The 15,123-nt window shown below is 42.0% G+C and overlaps 1 protein-coding gene across 3 annotated transcripts in view; it reads right to left on the reverse strand.

Moving 5' to 3' along the window:
- Nucleotides 1-173: 173 nt before the first annotated feature.
- LOC101744742 (peptidylprolyl isomerase domain and WD repeat-containing protein 1) overlaps nucleotides 174-15,123 on the reverse strand; it is a 16,961-nt gene continuing 2,011 nt past the window's right edge. The window contains exons 1-12 of one of the 3 annotated variants that reach the window (XM_004924181.4): nucleotides 14,015-14,346; nucleotides 13,499-13,659; nucleotides 12,957-13,095; nucleotides 10,980-11,067; nucleotides 9,689-9,836; nucleotides 8,294-8,473; nucleotides 6,416-6,534; nucleotides 5,722-5,914; nucleotides 2,631-2,865; nucleotides 1,961-2,149; nucleotides 1,482-1,633; nucleotides 174-350 (exon numbers count right to left, since the gene is read on the reverse strand). In XM_004924181.4, the coding sequence (XP_004924238.1) occupies nucleotides 207-350; nucleotides 1,482-1,633; nucleotides 1,961-2,149; nucleotides 2,631-2,865; nucleotides 5,722-5,914; nucleotides 6,416-6,534; nucleotides 8,294-8,473; nucleotides 9,689-9,836; nucleotides 10,980-11,067; nucleotides 12,957-13,095; nucleotides 13,499-13,659; nucleotides 14,015-14,141 (1,875 nt within the window). In that variant the 5' untranslated portion in view covers nucleotides 14,142-14,346 and the 3' untranslated portion in view covers nucleotides 174-206. Of the gene's footprint in view, nucleotides 351-1,481; nucleotides 1,634-1,960; nucleotides 2,150-2,630; nucleotides 2,866-5,721; nucleotides 5,915-6,415; nucleotides 6,535-8,293; nucleotides 8,474-9,688; nucleotides 9,837-10,979; nucleotides 11,068-12,956; nucleotides 13,096-13,498; nucleotides 13,660-14,014; nucleotides 14,347-15,123 lie in introns of those variants that run through there. The other 2 variants (XM_021346712.3, XM_012688747.4) reach the window with 2 other exon arrangements.

Here is a 15,123-nt window from a genome sequence, read left to right on the forward strand (position 1 = left end):
TTACTAGGGCCAGCGTTAGCAACACTCTCGGTTTGAGCCTCGTTAGCTCACCTACACGTCAAGGAGAAGCTGTTATAGCCTCTCAAGGCTATCAGCATAGGAAGGAAAGAAAAAAAAGGTCGTGAGCTCGTCCACTTGACTAGAGCACACAAAAGGTCATAAATAAAGTGACGTTTGTTTTGTTTTTAAACAGTTTATTCTCCTCATCACTTGACGGAGAGCGACAGGATCCTGATGTCGTCGTAGGGCTTGTCGGTCTTGGGGTTGGTCTTGGCGGCGCCGATGTTCTGCACGACCTCCATGCCGCGCGTCACGCGACCGAACACCGTGTGCTTGTTGTCCAGCCACGGCTGCGAACCGACGCGCATCTCTACTTCAATTCGAACTGTTATTACTGGTGGTGGGACCTCTTGTGAGTCCGCACGGGTAGGTACTACCGCCCTGCCTATTTCTGCCGTGAAGCAGTAATGCGTTTCGGTTTGAAGGACGGGGCAACAGTTGTAACTACACTGAGAAATTTTAACTTATATCTTAAGGTGTGCATGTATGTTGTAGATATCTATGGGCTCCAGTAACCATTTAAGATCAGGTGGGCTGTGAGCTCGTCCACCCATCAAAGCAACAAAAAGTAAAAATAAAAATAAACTCTATGTTGTAACTACTTAAACAATCTTTACTGGACTATATTTGAGACCTTAGAGCTTACTAACGACCCGCCCTCGCTTATGTATAGATTTTATAACCTGGTAACTAAGACCTTTAGATCAAGTCTTATTTTAATCTATACATATAAATAAAATTGGAGTGTCTGTTTGTAATATTGAAATAACCGCTTTTTACTACATGCATATATGACTCGTCTATTATCAAAGGTGGCAATCTGTGCATTTGGACAAAAAAATGTTATTGACATGTCAATACAGATTGATTTGAATATAATCGTCTCCTTCAAAGAATACGGTTCAAAACCTGCATTAAATAAAGGTTAATAGTTAACCTGTTATTTATCTAAGATGTCGTTCAGAAGAGTTTTGTGACTGCCAATGGAATACAAAGTCAATAATTCGTTTTTCTGATTTACCAATAATTGTCCAAAAGTCACATTGCCGGCTTTGATAATAGTCGACTCATATACGGTACATACACTAAAATAAAATTTTTTACAATTTTTGTCTGTCTGTCTGTTTGTTCCGGCTAATCTCTGGAACGGCTGGACCGATTTTAACGGGACTCACTGATAGGTAGCTGATGATATAAGGGGTAATTTAGGGTACTTTTTTAGACTAGCTTCACCCCGCGGCGTCATCCGCGACAATACCGGACGACAATAACCGCGGATGACATCGCGGGACTCAACTACCAATAATAAAATTTAAGGTTTCCGAAGCGAAGCGAGGGCGGGTCGCTAGTTCGTAAATAAAAAGGAAAAAGTAACACTAATAGTCTGAACAGGGGCGGTAATAAGGTACCGGGGCACGCACCGTGGGCGCCAGCGTGATGAAGAACTGGCTGCCGTTGGTGTCGGGCCCGGCGTTGGCCATGCTGAGCGTGTAGGGCCGGTCGTGCTTGAGGTGCGCGCGGAACTCGTCCGCGAACTCGCCGCCCCAGATGCTCTCCCCGCCCGTGCCGGTGCCTGCGGACCAACCCCTCGTCTATACTCATACTAGCACTGTTACTGCTGGTAGGACCTCTTGTGAGTCCGCGCGGGTGGGTACCACCGCCTTGCCTGTTTCTGCCGTTGTAACTATACTTGAGACCTTAGAACTTATATCTCAAGGTGGATGGCGCATTTACGTTGTTGATGTCTATGGGCTCTAGTGACCACTTAACACCATGTGGGCTGTGAGCTCGTCCATCCATCTAAGCAATAAAAAAAACAAAAAAAAAACGTCTCAACGTGGGTGCCGACAGTGATAGTTTCACTGCATCTGGACGTGGTTTTGAGGGCGGGTGCCCTCACCTGTGGGGTCCCCGGTCTGCACCATGAAGCCCTTGATGACCCGGTGGAAGATGTGTCCGTTGTAGTAGCCGTTCCTGGCGTGGACGCAGAAGTTCTCGGCCGTCTTCGGGACGTCCTTCCCGAAGATCCGCACGTGGATGTCGCCCAGCGTCGTGTGTATGACCGCCTGCTCGTAGATCCGCTGGACTCCTGCAATAGACACGATTTATAAGGCGCTTATATCAGCTGAACCGGATTAATGGTGGTAGGACCTCTTGTGAGTCCGCGCGGGTAGGTACCACCGCCCTGCCTATTTCTGCCGTGAAGCAGTAATGTGTTTCGGTTTGAAGGGTGGGGCAGCCGTTGTATTTTCTACATGGATACCAAGTTTCAAGTCCAATCGGATGCATGGTTCAGTAGTTATAACGGAACATCCGTAAAAACCACTGTAGTGTTATATATTAGTATAGATTGTCCGTCACTAACTAATATATATTTTTTTTTTGCTATAACCGACCTCAAAATCTAGGTCTATCTTTTATGTATTTTCATTAAGTTCTCAGTCCTTTATGTACAAATTAAAAATAATTATGGTATTCATGTATATAAGTAAATACTTTCGGACGTGGTAGGAACCGATTTTGCTCGAGTCCACAGAAGTATCAACTGCTGTAAGACGTTCAGTTCTCACCTTGGCCCTCGGTGGCGGAGATGATATCCTCCTTGGACGGCTTCTCGTTGAAGATGTCTCTGTCGTTGTCCGGGCCCTTGACGTCGTCGGGGCTGCGCTTGGAGAACAGATAGAACCTGTTCTTCTTGTAGGCCGTGCAGAACAGCGTGGGGTCCGTCTTCACGGTCAGCAGCGCGGGGTTCTCGGAGCCCTCCATTTCGAGGGTCGACGCCACCTTGGGCTGGTTGAGGCGGCCCTGCGGAGAAACGTTCACCGGTCATCGTTCGACGGTCATCGGTTTGACGAGTAAATTAACCCTCAGACACAGCCCGCTGAGTTTCTCGCCGGCTCTTCTCGGTGGGTCGCATTTCCGATCCGGTGGTAGATTCTGCGAAGCACGGTTCTTGCTAGGGTTCGTGTTAGCAACGTCATCAGGTTTGAGTCCCATGAGCTCACCTACTAGTTAAGGTTACGCTGATATAGCCTCTCAAGGCTATCAGCTTAGGTAGGAAAAAAAAACGTTCGCTTTACTTAATTGTATTGTCTAACCGCCTGAGTGCTCCGATATCACACTGCAACATATTGACCAGGACATTTTCGTCTGACTTATACAAAATCATCAATCTTACCCCAATCTTGACCTATTTAAATGATAACACCTAATGATCTCTCAACACTAGTCCGCAGCATCTGTTCAAGAATTAACCTAACTTAATCTATCTTAAGAAGGAGGGAGCCTGGAGATCAGTAATACAGGTCTTTGAACCTAGTACAGAATTCAGCTCTTTCAAAGGCTTACAAAAATAAATTATAAGGTTAATTTCTATTTGTATTTGTACTATACCTTTAAGAGAGAAATAAATAAAGTTATTATTATTATTATTTTTGTTTTTTTTTATTGCCCTTGTAGACAGACGAACATACTGCCCATCTGATGGTGAATGGTTTTTTTTTATTTTTTTTATTGCCTTTTTAGGCAGACGAGCGTACGGCCCACCTGATGGTAAGTGGTTACCGTCGCCCATGGACTTCAGCAATGCCAGGAGCAGAGCCAAGCCGCTGCCTACTGCTTAATACTCTCCACAAGCCTCGTTTGAAGAAGGACATGTCATAGCGTTCGGGAAACACCGTGGAGGGGAGCTCATTCCATAGCCGGATGGTACGTGGCAAAAAAGACCTCTGGAAACGCACTGTGGATGACCGCAGTGGCTCCAGGTAGTATGGATGAACTCTACTCCGGTGGCGGGCGGTGCGATGGTAAAAACGAGACGTTGGTATCATCTCGAACAATTCCTCAGAGCACTCCCCATGGAACATACGGTACAGAATACAGAGGGACCCGAAGTCCCTCCGCAGACCCAGAGGCTCCAAGCGATCCGTGAGAATGGGATTATCGACAATCCGAACGGCTCTCTTCTGTATGGAGTCAAATGGAAGAAGCTGGTATTTGGGAGCCCCGGCCCAGAGATGGGAGCAGTACTCCACACGAGGCCGGACTTGTGCTTTATAGAGCAAAAGTCTTTGTCCAGGCGTGAAGTACCGCTTCGCTCTGTTGAGGACTCCCAGCATTTTGGACGCCAACTTGGCTTTGCCTTCCAAATGACTCCGAAATTGAACATCGCTCGAAATGTCGACCCCAAGTATCCCGATACTCCCGGAAGGTTGCAGGGATACTCCTTGGAATTGCGGCGCCATGACAAAGGGGTCCTTCTTCGCAGTGAACGCGCAAACTTGTGTCTTTGTCGGGTTGAATTGAACCAAGTTCAATTCACCCCATTCGGAGACTCGCCCCAGAGAGTTCTCCACTTCAGACACAAGTTTTGATCGTCTCTCTTGCACCACACTCCGAGAGAGACTCTGATGGCCGATATATCGCGCATCCCCCGTGCTGTCATCCGCATAGCAATGCATGCCATCAATAGACAGCATGTCATTGATATACAGGATGAAAAGCATGGGGGAGAGCACCGAACCTTGTGGAACGCCAGCGTTAATGGACATGGTATCAGAGCAGTCACCGTCTACAACGACAGTGATGCTCCGCCCATCCAAAAAGCTAGCGATCCACTTGCAGAGACCCTCGGGGATTCCGTAAGATGGTAACTTCGATAGAAGTGCCCTATGCCAGACCCTGTCGAAGGCCTTCGCGATATCAAGGCTCACAGCAAGAGCCTCGCCCTTGCTCTCCAAGGCTTCAGCCCACCTGTGAGTAAGGTATACAAGAAGATCGCCAGCTGAGCGACCGTGACGGAAACCGTACTGTCGGTCACTGATCAGCTGGCGATCCTCCAGATATTTCAGGAGTTGTATATTTATTATTCGCTCCATCACCTTGGAAAGCAAGGAAGTTATCGCGATAGGCCTATAACTCGATGGGTCCGACCGGTCACCCTTCTTGGGGATAGGGTGGACGTGGGCGGTCTTCCATGAAGACGGAACCCTGTTAGTGCAGTAAGAGAGGCGATACAAACGCGTTAGCGCAGGCGTCAGCTCAGGGGCGCACGTTTTCAGAACCACTGCAGGGATGCCATCTGGCCCACTCGACTTATGGACGTCCAGGAGTCGGAGCTCCCGCCTGACTGCACACTGCGTGTAGCAGATCTCAGGCAGGGAGCTATCACACCGGGGGATGTTCGGTGGTGTAGCACCCCCGTCGTCCACGGTCGAGTTCGAGGCAAAGAGTTTGACCAGAAGGTCAGCCTTCTCTTTCGCATTGTGGGCCAAACTGTCATCGGACTTGCGTAGTGGTGGGAGACTAGACCTGCAAAAGTTTCCTTCTGCAGCTTTGGCGAGCGACCAAAAAGCACGGCTCCCAGAGGGATAGCTATTTAGTCGCTCGCCAACTCTAGCAACGTGCTCCGACTTCGCCTTGGCAATAACCTTCTTGTAGGAGGTTGCAGGTTACCGTCGCCCATGGACTTAAGCAATGCCAGGGGCAGAGCCAAGCCGCTGCCCACCGCTTAATACTCTCCACAAGGCTCGTTTGAAGAAAGACAGCTCATAGCGCTCGGGAAACACCGTGGAGGGAAGTTCATTCCATAGCCGGATGGTACGTGGCATGGTCTTGGTTTTGAATTACAATTACGAGGGATTATGGTTACGGCGCTGTCACCTGGAAGAGTGCGAGGTGCAGCGGCCTGAGGTTCTCCGTCCTGGCGAAGGTGGCGGCGCAGCGGTTGGTGGCCAGGTTGACGAGCTTGGCGCCCAGCAGCGTGCCGTACAGCACGAAGTGTCCGCTGCAGTCGAACGCCACGTTGCCCAGCGACACGCACTCAGACTTCTCCAGGTCGCGCTCCGTCGCCATCCTGGGAACACGCGACTGGTTACCGGAGCCCATACACATCTAGTAGGCAGCGGCTTGGCTCTGCCCCTGGCATTGCTTAAGTCCATGGGCGACGGTAACCACTAACCATCAGGTGGGCCGTATGCTCGTCTGCCTACAAGGGCAATAAAAAAAAAAAGAAATCTACGAAGTAAAAGCACCAGCCACCTTGAGATATAAGTTCTAAAATCTCAGTATAGTTACAACGGCTGCCCCACCCTGCAAACCGAAACGCATTACTGCTTCACGACAGAAATAGGCAGGGTGATGGTACCTACCCGTGCGGACTCACAAGAGGTCCTACCACCAGTAAATGTAAATATATACCCTATACGTTTTATCTTTATCGCGCCGTGGCTGCGACTTATTTTTTATTTATTTTTCCAATTCGACATTTTCGAGTGAAGCTGCCATGATGTAATAATAAAAAAATACAAATCACATTATAACTTAAGATCCGCAATCAAAATAGTTAGTGCGATACCTCCTCCCGAACTCCATGTTGGGCAGCTGCTGCGTCTGATGCTGCAACTCCTGGAACCGCTGCAGGCTCTCGTCGATCACCTTGTGCAGTTTGCCGGTCAGGAAGTGGAACACTCGCACCTGAGAAATATTATGTGGAACTCTTCAAGCGAGGGATCAATTACCTGTGAGATGGCAAAAGAGCATAGATAACAACGGTGCATACTTTGATTATTTTTTGAAGTGAAAACTTCAAAAATCGTTGTGATTTCAAACCGGATACAACGGAAAAAACGACAGGTAAGAGACACAAATACAAAAATGTGTAGGATGAAGCCAGCAAAGAATGAGACAGAAATATACATACTATTTAATACAGCGCCATCTGTGAGATTTTTTAATACTAACGTGTGTATGAAAGCTCTTGTAGTGAATTTAATTTAGGATTATACGTGAAATTAAAATATCAATCCACAGAGGGCGCTACCTTACAATTATTTACTAATGACAAAATTTTACATATACTTAAGACGTTTAGGATAATTGTATTTTAATTTTGGAAGGTTTCTTCCACGCTTCTACCACGTGTGAATTGCACACATTTTTTTTTTTTTTTCTCTTTTGTTTTAATGTCTCGTAGCGATCTGTTTTAGTTAACAATGAGCTATTCCTTTGGCTGTTTTTAATCTTAATAGTGATATGAACAGAATGAGATGTCCAGTGACATCTTCATCTTTTATTGTAAGATTTAATTTCTATTCTGTAAGGTAGGTATACTGTGCCCCCTTAATCTAGTAAACTGCACTGCTCCTGTGCCTCCCAGGTCCGACGCTAATTTATTGACGTGTGTCGATAACCTGGCTTGGTTTTTTTTCTGCTGTAAGCTACTATTTCCTCTTTCAATGTGAGAATATTTAGGTCCATTTGTATGATCTTGTTGCTTATGTAATGCAGTATTCTTGGCATTGTTTGATAAATTTAATATATTTAACAAAAAAAAGGGTGCATGTACTTATGTATACGCGTAAGAAGTTATACTTTATTTTTATTAAATTTATTTCTTTTTTTTTAAATAATATTAAATAATTAATAATTAATATTTAACGTTAAAAAATTAATGCTAATAACACTTTTTTTACGAGTGTACATGCGCGAATGTTCACCTGCGGCTATATTCAGACTCGCCAAGTTACGTCAGTCGTATTGTAATGAGCGATTTAGTGGGCAACTTCATTCTGTTAATTTTGTGTCACGGTGCGCGCGCATCGTAAAATTTCACTCTTATCAATTTTTCATAACGCGCCTAAAGAAGTATAACTTTAATAATCGCAAAGGTCAACTACTCCGCAGTGCAATGGAGCAGCCTCACCCTGGGGGAACCGCCTGCAGAATCACGGTAACCCTACCCCAGATAAGTATAATTTAGTAAGAGAAATACGAGAACGTCTATCAACTGTGTAACATCTCGTCACCGCGATTCAGGAATTGTTGAATTTACGTGCAGCGACATCTTGATAACAAACAAAAAAAAAGCCACGACAGCGTGCACGGACGTCAAAACCACACTGAACTAGTCGGGGACGCGGACCGTGTGGAGCGCTTCGTGATTTGTCGGCGCCGCTCGCCGGCAAGCCAATCACGGCACACTTATTTTTTCGTTTCGTTTCATTTCGTTTCAACGAGTTTGAAATCACAACAATTCTAAAGAAGTTTCACTTCAAAAATTTACTTTATATTCCTCCCGTACAGAACGCCAATTCCATTAAAATTAAGAACTCTTCAAGCGTTTAAGTGACACAATTACAAAAATTATCATCTCCATATCCTCGTGTCGATTTTTATGAATCTGACATCTATCACCCAAATTACGGTCGTTTACCAGTTTACGAATTACACTTACCTTCCTGTCGAGGCTTATCGAGGCCATCTTTCTGCCGTCCGGCGAGAAGTCCAGCGCCGTCGGACAAGTCTTGTTCTTCACGAAGTCGTACAGGTCCGTGTCGAGCTTCGACTGAAACCTCACCGTCTTGGGGAAATTGTATTCGTGCTTCGGACCCGTCCAGTACTCGACTATGCCGGCCTGCGCAGAAACAGCTCGTTTTCATCACTTTCTTTCAGTGCATGACTTATTAAAGTTTAACACTGATTTTTTTTTTCCTACCTAAGCTTATAACCTTGAGAGGCTATATCAGCGTAAACTTAACTAGTAGGTGAGCTCACGGGGCTCAAACCTGATGACGTTGCTAACACGAACCCTAGCAAGAGCCGTGCTTCGCAGAATCTACCACCGGATCGAAAACGCAACCCACTGAGAAGATCCGGCGAGAAACTCAGTGGGCTGTGTCTGTGGGTTAATTTACTCGTCGAGCCCTTCGTCGCAAGCGACGGGTTCGACAAGAACGATGACCGGTGCTTGTGGTACCTAAAAGCACCATTAGTGGATCGGGAGGATCCGAAATGACGTGTAAACTGACCATACCTACACTTACTGGGACCTGTATCTACCATAGCGGGTAGATAATGGTATATGACAAGTATTACTCAAAATAAACAAAACATAACAACAAAAAAAGTATAATAACTGTAGATTAATTTGTAAGAAAAAGTCATGAAGTCAAATGTGCAGAAGCAATAAGATGAATTGTGAATTTTTAATGCAAAAGTTCAAATTGGGTCATTTGATCCGTTATGGTATGTTTAGTGTTCAAGAACTTTATTCAAACAAACTCACATAAAATAATATGTAATGAAATAGTAATAATAGGTTGAAACTTATGAAGTTGCTTTTACAAAACTGGCCATTTGAACTTCATTCGTGCATATAATATATTATGTACGTTTATTTCTACATGTAATCGCATCGTTCAATACAATTACTTATCCTAATCTTATCTTATACATTTAGTCATGATGACTTTAAAAATGTTGATAAGTTTGAGGTCTGAATTACCATGGACTCCCATGCAAACCATAACACATGATGACGGAGCCAAATCACAAGGACTGAAGCGATTTTAGACGCCATAAATACAGTAAATTATTTGTAAATATTGTAGGTAATTGCGTAATTACTGGTGGTAAGTCTTTTTGTGAGTCCGCACGGATAGGTACCACCACCCTGCCTATTTCTGCCGTGAAGCAGTAATGCGTTTCGGTTTGAAGGGTGGGGCAGCCGTTGTAACTATACTTGAGACCTTAGAACTTATATCTATGGGCTCCGGTAGCCACTTAACACCAGGTGGGCTGTGAGCTCGACCACCCATCTAAGCAATAAATAAAAAAGAACCTAAGGTACCTTATCGACGGAGACAGCAGTTTCGAAGACCGGGTTATACTTGATGACCGCCACCGCGGTCTGGTGCAGAGTCTCGAACGTGTGCAGCGGAGTGCCCGAAGCTTGCGTGCCGTCGTACACGTGAATCTTATTTGTGTTTCTGTCCGAGCTGGTGAGTAAGCGAGATGGGAGATGAAACAAAAAACATGTGTGCAATTCACACGTGGTAGAAGTGAAACCTTCCAAAATTCAAATATGTACAATTATCCTAAACGTCTTAAGTATATGTAAAATTTTGTCATTAGTAAATAATTGTAAGGTAGCGCCCTCTGTGAATTGATATTTTTATTTCACATATAATCCTAAATTAAAATTCACTACAAGAGCTTTCATACACACGTTAGTATTAAAAAATCTCACAGATGGCGCTGTATTAAATAGTATGTATATTTCTGTCTCATTCTTTTGTATTTGTGTCTCTTACCTGTCGTTTTTTCCGTTGCATCCGGTTTGAAATCACAACGATTCTAAAGAAGTTTTCACTTCAACAACACAATTATATCATAAAAAGGAATTACGTGACTCACTATGGTGTTTTATTAAAATTCTAAGGTTTCCGTGTACGATATAATTGAATTTTGAAGATGTTTGAAATTTAAAAGATCGTCATCACTCCATCATATTATCTTCTGAGTTTCGCAAAAGGCGTCTAAAGGATTCAATAGAAAAAATGAGCAACTGGGTTCTCTAAGTATTATGATAGCTCACTGCAAAGTTTAACCAGAATTTGCACTTTATTGATCAGTGCTAACATAATGCCTATGGCATTCTATACTAATTAACCAAGGGTGGTGCATATGCAGTCTGCATGAGTTGTTACCGCCATTGTGCCTATTTGTCTTGAAGCACTTGATGTGTTTCACTTTGAAGGGTGGAACAGTCCTTATACCAGTTATACAATTGAGACTATGACGGCTTAATGTTTGAAGGGCAGTAGTATTTATGCAATATATACGGACTAAAGAGTCGTTGCAACTTGTTGAAAAGCAACATCATGTGTTGCAAGTCTACGCCTCGTGTGGCAAACCTACGCAACATGTTGAAAAGCAACGCCACATGTTGCATACCTACGCAACATGTGCCACGTGTTGTAAATATACGCGACTTGTTAAAAAGCCACGCCATGTGCTGCAATGTGTGCTGTTTTATTTTATTTGTTTTATTGAAGAAATAATTAGTTTTCCAATAAAACCTCATGCCTCATATCACATTGCTGGTGTTATAATAATTGCCTATCATAATAAACACTCACACAGCTAAAGCTGAGATGGGGTCACCAGCGGAATGCACCCACTCCACTCGATATGGCTCAAAATCTATTGATATCATGTTAATCATATCTGAAATTTAAAGAACAACATTAGAGATTTGTCAAAAAACATACACCATAATACACACACAAACAATAAAAATATATAAAATATGCTGCCTATTTCTGCTGTGAAGCAGCAATGCGTTTCGGTTTGAAGGGCGGGGCAGCCGTTATACTGTTAAAATTAAGACCACACACCCTTTTTTTTTTCAGGCCGGGGCCCGAACATGCTACGCAGTCCCCGCGCCTAGGGGGCGCGCGGGGTATGTGGACTTGACGATCTGCAAGGTGTTGGGAGCAGACCGCGGGCCCAAGGAAAATACAACTCATGCCTGAAGGTGGGTGGCGACGTTTACATTGACATTTATATTTACATTTATGACTATGGGCACTGGTAACGACTTAAAACCAGGTGAAAAAAATATATTAATAATAAAACTATAGTATTAGGGGTTAAAGTATGAAATTGCCGATTTGTACAGAAAAATTTAAACTCGTTTTTTTTATTTATTTAACATAATTATTTTTTTATTTAATTATGAATACATTGCTGCCATCTAATAGGAAGGTCATTTATGCCTTTGCGATAGAACTCTGGTGATCTAGATTGTACAAACTGTGTGAATGCATTTTGTACTGCCTCCTGGGAAGAAAACTTTTTATCAAGTAGAAAATTGTCGAAATCACGAAAAAAATGCTAGTCCGTTGGGGCAAGGTCTGGCGAATACTGAGGGTGACGAATGGTTTGTAATTGCATTTCCTGCACAGTTAAAACGTTTTTCCGTGCTGTATGAGGTCTTGCGTTATCATGGAGCAATAATGCTGAAGATCGATACATGAGGGCTGTTTGACTGCAAGTTTTGCTTTCATTGTTCGGAGTGCGGCACAGTAAACATCTGCCGTTATTGCATGACCAGATCGGAGAAAGCTATAATTAATAATACCACACTGAGACCACCAAACAGTTACCGTTACCTTTTTATTGGTAGCTTTGCTTTAGGACACTGTTGTGGCGGTTGCACTGGGGTCATTTATTACATTTTTCGCTTACGGTTATCGTAAAGAATCCATTGTATTATATAATATTCCTTGATTTCTGTATCGATTCGACAAGGCAACACAAGTTTCAACATGCGTTTCTTTCTGCAGATCAGTCAAATCATGAGGCACCCATTTTTCAATTTTTATTTATTTTATTGATTTGACACAAATGAGTTAATATTGTTGATAAGGTAATGTTAAGCCATGCCGCTAATTCCTGAGTAGTTTGGCTCGGATTGGCTTCCACCATATCTTTCAATTCATTGTTATTCACAGGTGTGGGCGGTCTTCCACGTGGTTCGTTCTTCAAACTAAAATTTCAATGACGAAAGCGTTTAAGCCAAAATCGCACGGTGCGTTCATTAGCAGTCCCCTCTCCAAACGCAACATTGATATTGAGAGCTTTCTGCAGCGTTAGTTCCACGTCAGAGCACGTATTCAAAAATCTCGAATTTTCGAAGTATCTATCTTTCTTGTCTAAGCTGAATAAAAAAAACAACTGAAAGTCTATAATCGAATGTTGCACATTTTTTAAAAGAAGAACCTCACAGGTTTCAAAAATGTTTCACTGAAAAATCTCAAACTATGAAGTTTCTATGTCAATTCGAAGTACTTATTACAATAAAACGGCAATTTCACACTTTAGCCCTTATTATTTAGAAATTATTTTAAATGTAAACTTTAAATTTCTCTTTACATTTAATCTGGATTCTAGTGTGATGAGCACTACAATAGTTTTAACTAATGAAAATACAAATGACTAATCCTTGAAAACAGGGACATGAATACTGTGGCAGTAATAGTTCAGAATTTACAGAATATTAACCGAACTGAATTTTTCGACAATCCATGGCCACTGGACTTCTCAATACTAACCAAAGTTAACAACATCAAACACCTTTATTGTCTTCTCTGGTGATGCAGTGCAGAGTAAAGTACCGGTGCTGTTTGCTGCGACATGGGAGATTGGTGCTAAGTGACATCTGAAGTGCTTTACGAATTCTATACCTTCTTCCTGGAAATATTCCAAGTAAAAGATATTAATGAAACCATTAGATTTATTGTTTAATATCAAAAGTATACAGTACATAATAAAATATATCAAAAACTACAATTGTTGTACGGTATGTACAGGATGTAATGTGTACCTATAAATAACATACATGGTGTGCACAACATAATTAAGTTCCCAGTGTAATTCAATCAATGCAAGTACACATATCCCAGACCTGATGCTAAATGTTATAAATAAAAGTCTATATTTATAACAAATAACTTCGAAGATTAAGGTACAGCACTAAGGAAGAAGTAGGGAAAGAGAATTGTTATAAAACATTGGTATACTTTATCCAGTGCTGGAATTATCCTAGCATCAGAACAACCATTTTGCCCAACTAACATAAAGGAAATATACTTACTTGTTTCTTCCAAAATTTCAAATGACCATCCTGACTTGCTGTTACCACAAAATCAGTTTTTGTGACAAGTACGTGTGTAACAATATCCCTGTGCATGAAACTTCTTTCATATGTTTCTGATGAAGGCAAATTCTCCAGGTATAGTGTTTCAAATTCTAATACTGAAAATATAAGGTCATGTTAGTGAATATTTAAATACTAGATGTATATTAAAAAGACTGGAGATACAACGAGTCTTTGCCAACAAAGAAAAGAAAGTTTAAAAACAAAAACTTCAAAATTTCTACACTAGTTCGGTCTATAGTTTCACTCATTACATTTGGAACATGAGTAACCGCTTAATAGCAGGTGAACCGTGAACCACAACTAACGCTTTAAAAGTAAGATTAAAATTAAAGTATTGTAAACCATAATGTTATCAAAATTGTTTTTTCTTTTAGGTTCTATAGAATTATTTTCGTCAATTAAAGATACTTAGCACTTAATTTTAAAGTTTTTTTAGTAAAAAAAGAACACCTTTTCGTTTTTTTTGTTTGGGTTTTACCGCCTCTGAAGGCATTGGTCCAATCCAGTTTTCTGGATCATCACCGTCACATTCTCCAGCAGCTTTTTCGTCATCGGCTGTTCTTTTCTCGGCGGACATGTTTTATATTTATTTAATTAATTTAAAAGAGTTGTGAGACGTTTTGTTACCTACTATTTACATAAAATCATAGAGTTACTATTCTAACTATTAACTCCATGCATAAAATCAAGTCCATAGATTATACACTTATTAAAAAGTCAGTTCTAGGTCCTAGGTAGGTCTATGGTCCTAGGTCCTAGAATGTTGATGTTTTTTTTGTAAGAAATTTTATGACCTGGTAACGAAGCCCTTTAGGTCAAGTATTATTTTAATTTGAATGAAAACTTTTTTTTATATAAAATGATATTATGAAATGAAATGAAGTTGATTAATATGAAACATAGCATGAAATGAAAGCGAAATAAAATGAGATGATATGGGATAAAATATACTCTCAGTAAAATGGCGGTTATTTACAGAAACTTTCTCAGTTGACTTTTTGAAAGATCCCGAGAAGCTACGTTGAGTGGCTTTATTTCATTTTCTCACATTTGGACACTTACATAGACACCAAACAACTGTTAACTAATAACCACCTCAAATACGCATTTAATCCCTAGCTCCTGCTCCACCGAGCGACGCCAAGTTGTTCTGGGACGGCCTTTCTTCCTTTTGCCAGACACTTTCCAGGTCAGTGCTCTCTTGGGTAGGTGGGTATCGGGCTTTCTCAATAAGTGACCAATCCAATGCCACTTCCGAGTAAGGATCTCCTTCTCCATTGGTGTCTGCTTGGTGACCTTCTACAGTTCTTTGTTAAAGGCTTATTACATTTGGCTGAATTTAGTCGACTGAATTCAGAAGCAAATTTAGAAGCTTCTGATTACTGTTCTAAATTCAGTTACTGAATCAATTGTCAGTTTAAACGCGACGAAGTAAGACGTGTCGTGTGCGTAAAAGGATGGCCCCAGTATTGTCTAGACAACAACATTTTTTTTGTTTTATTTTGTTTTTTGTTTCAATTTCTTGCTGTGCGGAATGTTAGCAAATATGAACATTATGA

This window comes from Bombyx mori, chromosome 19 (genome assembly GCF_030269925.1).
Source record: "Bombyx mori chromosome 19, ASM3026992v2".
In the NCBI taxonomy this organism is placed as follows: Eukaryota; Metazoa; Arthropoda; class Insecta; order Lepidoptera; family Bombycidae; genus Bombyx; species Bombyx mori.